We start from the raw sequence: 7,154 nt of genomic DNA, 5'->3' as shown, positions 1-7,154 counted from the left end.
TTTTTACATGTGTCTTTATAAAAATTGTGTGAACACAATTGATCAAAATAGTGAATTAGTCCGTTATAATCACAGTTCTATGTGGAAGCTGACAAAGAGCAAGAGATCAGTGACCTTTCCAACGCTAAGCTCCTAAATGAGGCTGAGCGAATCTCCTATTATGAATCGGATTTTTTGTCACCGGACCAATCCCTCCAATTACAGTATGAATCAGTGCTAAATGTTGTACTCGAGCGGGGGCTGGCGTTTCCCCCTGGAAAACTTTCTCCAGCTGAAAAGCTCCCCTCTCCTCCCCACATGGGAAATTCCCCCAGACGTAAAATGAAGCAGGCACAAAGAAAGTACAAAATAAGAAATTACTTCAAAATGTCGATGATATGTCATGATGGGTAATAAAAGGACCAGATGCCAAAAAATTCTAGGACAGGGACCGATTGGTCTCCAATAACTTTCGAATTAAAAGAAAAAGTACTAGATCTCTCAATTTCCGCTTGAATGAGCTCCCTCCGAAATTTTTATGACCAAGAGGGGAAGATGGGGGTGAGGATGGGTAGCCCCCTATATGGAGTAAATTTTGGTCATTTTGGTGTTTAATATAGCTCTTTACTTTCATAATAACAGCGTAGACCAGAAATGTTCCCGGAAACCGAGAAGAATTATATATAAATTTCTGCCTTTACCCCCCCCCCTTCTTCAGACCTAATTATGTATTTATTTGAAGGCTAAATGAGAGTTAGAATGCTTTGGCATTAGTATGTACACTTTTAGGTGCTTGCCCCCCTCCCTAATTGCAAGACAATCAGAAAACCATACTGTAGAGATTTCTAGCTCTCATCCACAATCATTTGGAATTGCGTATTTTCTGCCAAAGAAAGAACGTAGATGTGTATTTTTCATTGTTGCTTGTTTTTTGCTTCCACCAGGGATGATTGAATCAAACCAGGGGTTCTAGAAAATCGAAAGAGGGCTCATTCAAACAAAAATTAAAAGTTTAAGGGCTCTTTTAAGTGACTAAACAGAAAGGAGGTCAACTATCCCCCTTCCTTTGCCCCTTTTTATCCCCAATTATATACAAATAAAATTTTGAGATAGCCATTTGGTCCATAATAATTGAAAGGTCGAATAAATACGCCTCTGGAGATGACCTGACGCCCCACAGCCCCTAGGGAAAGGGTTGTAAGTTTTGTAAATCGGGCATTGATTATAGTTAGCATTTGTTAATGGGAAACATATTGACGTTCTTTACAGGGGTGTTTTCTATGGGATGGGTGTAGGGACTCCCTGAGGGATAATTTTCAGTGGGGAAGAAATCTGCTGGGACAAATGTTCCCAAATTCATAAACAGACCTAGTAGTGACCAAGTATTTGACTTTCAGGGAAGAGGAAGTGTTACCACATGGTCGCTGTGGAGAAACACACCGTTTCAAAAACAAGCCCCATCCCCCTCGGCATAGAAAAATATAATAAGGAGAAGGTACACTGGTGACGATTTCCCATAAGGCCCATGTTATACGGTAAATATGCGCTATTGGCATCGCAGTGTGTGTTGAAGGCCTTATGCTTATCATAAACTTCATTGAGCATAAGTATTACGTAACAAGAAGAAGCAACGCTACCTATGCAAAATTAATAAAGCCATTAGTATTCACTAGATGGCAAGGGCGATTTTTATCTCGATATCCGTTGGTTTTCCCTCTCCTTAATTTATTTTTCCATGCCGCTCGGATTTACCTGGAAAACGTCTTTCACGAGTTCTCCAAAAGAGTATACCAGTAGTAAGAGCCGCAGGCAACTCTATCCAAACTAAATAAAGAGCGTGTTCCCGGTCCGATAAAAACGTTAATAATATTTAATAAAAAATAAATATTTTGTTCCAGGTGAGAGTGAATTAACAGCTGGAACGACCGAAAAATGGAATTTTTTATGAAATTTTTCTGAACAAGGGCTCTTAACAAGGGTCTTTAGTGAATTAATTTCTGTACAATCATCATTGGATAGGAAAAACAACGGAGGCTGAAAGTAATGGTTAACAAGTCTTTCCACGTTTGCAGTTAATTTGGACTAAATTACAGATTCTACCTGGAACACACTCTAAGTAAGTTTTCTATTTACTGAAAGGAATTTACAACACAAATGATTGTTATATTTGGATAAAGTATTGAACTTTGAATTAAGTAGTAGCCTGTGATTACTTCTTAACTGATTAATTAATTAATTAATGAACGTAAACTGTTACCTTATAATGTGGAGTCAGTAAATATGACGATTTAGCCTCGTTCGATTTGCATTGTCTGTCAACATTTCCGTTAATAGTGCTGTTAACTTTTCATCGTTTGGGGTTTTATTTGCACGAAAGTTAATAGAGGAAATTCTCTGTTAACTGAGGAACGATAGAAAATTAGTTTTTGGTTGTTAAAAGTCAACTCTCTGTTGAGAATATCGTCGATGGATGAAATCGTAGGCTCAAAATATTCTCTGTCAACAGAAATTTCAATGGAGAATGTAAATTGAACGAAGCTTTGGTTGTCTTGGTTTGCCTGTAGTGGGAACCTATTTTGCAAGATGCATAGACTTGGCTAAAGACACTGTGTATTATTCAGTCAATTGGGCTGTAAAGTTGCATAGATATTGTCCAGTAGAAGTAAGATACAAACAAATCACTTCTTACTGTGTATCTTGGTTACAATGGGGGCCTCTGTACCCTACAGTGCAGGAGGAACTACTCTACACCCTTAATCACAGGTCTCCTGTACATTTCAGCATCATTGGGCAAAGGCAGACCAGGCAAAGGTAGCCTAATCAGAGTACTCTACCTTGAATTGTGTGGCTGATTCCAATTTCATATAATAAACCTCAATTTTCATCAGTTTAAGCAATTCATCAATTCCCAAAATATCAATTCACAATTTAGCAAACTCCCTAAACGCAGAGCCATGTGGAAATAAATTCCCTACACGGAAGTCGATATGGAATAAAAAAAGGTAAAGGTAAAGGATACGGCATTAGACTTTACAGTCCGTACCGGCGGTGCTGATCTCCGTTTCTTGGCCCTTCAGCCAGGAAGTGCAATGGGGGGGGGGGGCTGGGGGCCAGCCATCCTGTGCTTTCGCACACCCTTCCTGTTTACCTTCCCCAGATTTCTCCAGGTACCCATTTAGAGCTGGGTCGACTCTGGCTAAGCTTACAGAGTCACGCCACTGACCCCCGTCCCAAACTGAAGAATTGGGTACACCGGGATTCGAACCCGCATCCTCTCAGACAAGGGATCCTGAATCCAGCGCACTCTGGATTCGGAAAATGGAATAGCATTCCCTTTTGTCGTTTTGATGTATAGCCACGGCTGAGCCATATGGCTGAGCCACAATTTTCGTGCGGTTCCCAAATTTTAGTCAAAAATAAGCCCATTTTTTTTTAAAAAAAAACCCACATTCTCGCCCCACACCTATTCCAAAGCTCAACTCGCCCCTGACAGCTAAAACAAGCCCATGGGGCGGGAAACAAGCCCATCTGGCAACACTGGGAAGAGGCTAAATAATTATGTTAGGGACAATTGTGTCATGCAATTCCTGTATTGCAAAGCGGTGAGATAAATCAAAAGACACCTTGCGCTGCCAGGCTTTCAAAATTTACATAAGGATCACTTCCTGTTTTGAGGGAGCACACCATAAACATCAGTAGTTATATTGTGTTTAATATTTATACTTTGCGAGGGAGTTTTGTTTCTGTTTCTGAAACTATGCAAATGTTCAGATAATAATAGCTTTTAATGATCAACTCTAAAATTAGTACATTTTGCACAAGGCCATATTCAGAAGGAATTAAGAGGTCTGACCCCCCCCCCCAAAAAAAAAAATGTTTGTCCGACTCGTTAAAACTTAACAAAATGAATACAAACAAATTTTTGACGCGTTTTTAAAGTTTTTCTTATAAGTCCTCCCCCAAAAGTCCTTTTGTAAAATTCCCCCAGAAAAAAATTCTGGATACGGCCCTGATTTGGCACATTTGGAATCAGAATGAATGACAGATTTTGCTGTTGTATAATTGCAAGTTTCGCTTTCTATTGACAAGGGTCACTCTTAACTTATAGCTAGTTACTGTGAACTGTTTGATCCAGGGTTCTCTGAAGTGTGGTTGAGGGTTGCAACGTTCTCCTTCACCCTCTACTTTTCAGATTCAATTTACATATTCGTAAGAAAAATTCTTCGATAATGACAATCTTCTCTGAAAAAAAAATGACCCTTTCAATTATCTATGAGGAGGGGGTCTGAAATATCAAAATCTAATTAAAGGTTTATCAATTCCTTGGATTTCAAGGTGAATTCCTCGAGCCAACCTTTTCTATAAGAATATTCACTATAGACACTAGTAGGGAGGTAATGCCCCCTGGTAAACTAAAATGAATTAAATGATGTATATAAATGAGAAAATGAGAAATATTACCATTTATATCCGAATGAAAACAAAGCTTCTTGTAGCACTTGCCACCCCCTCCCTACATCTGAGGATTTTCCAGGTGTTGTTTACGATGCCCCTTCCAATTATTCATCTTTGTGGCGGTAGGAACTTCAATGTAAGCTTTCATCCCACAATCTAACCCCTTCCCATTTGTTCTTCTATAAATATCTAAAAGTTCACTGAGAGATAGAAAATGTGGGTATGATAGCACAGTTTTCAAGAATAGAAGCTCATTCCCTCCACCTACACAAAAATCCACTGTTCCTCCTCCGTAATGATGAATGTAAAATTATATACCATTGTAGGTAATTTTGTCAAGCCTCAAATGAATAAACTTAATCACATGAAGCTTAAAATAAACGTCTATTTTAACCGTTTTCTTTCTATGGACTGCTACGCAACTTCAACTTTTCCTGGAACGACAAACTTATTGTGTAGAAGGAAACAATACATCCTGGAATATACATCCATTTCGTCAACCCTTTCGTTTAATTAGTATTTGGGGAATAAGCTTCCAAATGACTACAATGGTACATTCACACAGACTCGTAAAGCAGTCACCTCACCTGTGAAAACAGTATAGCTTTTATACCAAAGAATATGGGCAACTTACAAGAGCGGAAACTGGCCCAAAACTTTGGGCCAAAATTATCGTTTTACGCCATAAAGTGAAAGAAATGCCAATACTATGGCAAAATCATTTGTTGTTACTTGAACAGGAGAGTAGAAATTTTAATTTAATTTCTTATGAACACCCGAAATTATCTGGAGGAAAAGAATAGGGCGGTATTACCCGGGAAGAATTTTCCGGAGAGGGGATTTTTCGTGGGGGGAACTTTCAATCGGGAGGAGTTTCCCGTGGGGGAGGGGGGTGTTATGGGGGTGATATAATTTTGCAAGGGGATATTCCGAGGGGAAATTTCCGAGGGAATTTTCCGGGAGAATTTTCTGGATGGAGAAAACGCTTAGAACCGGATCCTATGCCCGGCCTAGCTACCTGAGAGACTATCACGCTATCTATTACAACTGTGGGTTTTCCTAGGATGTTGGGATTAGTAAGCTACTTTCTTTTCTACAGTTTTATATACTAGGGAGTCCCTGTCTGGCCGCCAAAGATCTGAATTTATTGAAAACTATCTTTAAAATGAGATATTATTTTTTTTCAACTCACATCCTATACAAAAACCACGTGATATTCTTTACTCTATACGCTTTAATATCTAAATCCTAAGAAAATTATGCATAAAAATCTTTTTAATTCCAGCTATCAAAAAATCTGACAATGACTAAAAAAGGCAGAAATAATTTTATAAATAATCTAGATATTCAAAAAACAAAGGTAAACAACATTGGCATGAACACAATTACAGACACATTTCTTGTAGATAAAAAAAGTCAAATGTCCAAATTCACTTTCAATATGTGAGTAAAAATATTTTAGGATGATAACAAATGACACTTCAATCGTTCGAAGAATATTTTTTATTTTTTTTTATTGCAACAGCATCTTTGCACTCCGAAAAAGAATTTACACGAGTGATATAAGTGAAATAATTTTCGATTATTTTTGACAAATTTTGAGGAATTTGGATAATCTTTTCACTCCTAGAGAAAATAAAAATTTGCGATCTTTGAGAGTTATCTATATCGGCAGAATTTTTGTGAGATTTCCTTTCCCCTATTTTGAGGTCTTTTTTTATATATTCATTTTAAAAGTTTAATATTGCTGGAAGAAGGTTGAATTTGCTTGTGTAATTATTTGGGTTTGAAGATTTTTTATTTACCCAATGAGCTAGCGGCAGGCAGAAAAGAAAAAATTTATTAGTGGGAAATAGATAAATTTAGAAAAATGCAGAGAAGGCAGATTTTACTAAGGCAGCTATACGAAGGAGGTATATAAAATTGCAGAGAGATTACGGTATAAATATTGATATTTTAGGCCAAGCCTGCCGGGTGTATTTGCAACATCAGTGGCACAAAAGCAATTGCCATTTTTAGGAACATGTTTCTGAAGTTTATCCCATGGAAATATATCTACAAAATCTATTGAATTTTTTCTTTCAAAACATCGTTTTTCTTTCGAAACATGACCCCAGCATGCTAGTTACAATAAAAAAGAAAACAAAGTCACAACCTAAAACGCATTGTAAGATATATACGTTTTGTTTTAGAAATGTAAATTGTGTAAAAAAGGAAAAGTATCTGCACAAAGTTCAAAGTAGTGCCACAATGCCACAGATATTTACTGGCAGTGAAAAAAAGCACAGTTTGCACTGTAAAGAACGACATAAGTCTATACGTTAGTGACAAATCACAAAATGAGCAGCTCCTATTAGAATAGCTAATACAATTAAGCTATTGAATATTTAGTCCGTTGTATTTGGATTAGTATAACTAAACCCTTTGAACTGGACTTGGTCCATTGAGGCAAGAATGTCTTTATCCACGGGCGTTAGCTGGGGGTTTGCTGCCGTAAATCCTGGGTCGAAATATTGTGTATCCAAGACATGTTTCTAAAAGAAAAATAACATGATTAATATCGCTGCTGCATTAAGCGGCTTTTGCATCATAATTTAATACTTTTTACACACAAAATGTTCAGTGGCTGGTTAAGTCATGCTAAATTCAGTGTAAATTCTCACACTTAAACAAGCCCTTTCACTCTAGACGGAAAAGGAAGCATACGACATTGGGCTTTA

The 7,154-nt window shown here is 37.5% G+C and overlaps 2 protein-coding genes across 4 annotated transcripts in view; one reads left to right on the top strand and one right to left on the bottom strand.

The window, feature by feature from the left end:
- LOC136032714 (chitooligosaccharidolytic beta-N-acetylglucosaminidase-like) overlaps positions 1-7,154 on the top strand; it is a 152,310-nt gene that overhangs the window by 80,259 nt on the left and 64,897 nt on the right. For both annotated transcript variants that reach the window (XR_010618766.1, XR_010618765.1), the window contains exon 11: positions 1,878-2,095. The gene's annotated coding sequence lies outside the window, so the exon portion shown is untranslated. The remainder of the gene's footprint in view (positions 1-1,877; positions 2,096-7,154) is intronic.
- LOC136032715 (putative protein kinase C delta type homolog) overlaps positions 5,696-7,154 on the bottom strand; it is a 215,811-nt gene continuing 214,352 nt past the window's right edge. For both annotated transcript variants that reach the window (XM_065713026.1, XM_065713025.1), the window contains exon 14: positions 5,696-6,968. In XM_065713026.1, the coding sequence (XP_065569098.1) occupies positions 6,822-6,968 (147 nt within the window). In that variant the 3' untranslated portion in view covers positions 5,696-6,821. The remainder of the gene's footprint in view (positions 6,969-7,154) is intronic.

The sequence above is a fragment of the Artemia franciscana genome, chromosome 11 (genome assembly GCF_032884065.1).
Source record: "Artemia franciscana chromosome 11, ASM3288406v1, whole genome shotgun sequence".
Lineage (NCBI taxonomy): Eukaryota > Metazoa > Arthropoda > Branchiopoda > Anostraca > Artemiidae > Artemia > Artemia franciscana.
The sequence above is the reverse complement of the archived record's forward strand: the minus strand, read 5'-3'. Positions and strand labels throughout refer to the sequence as shown.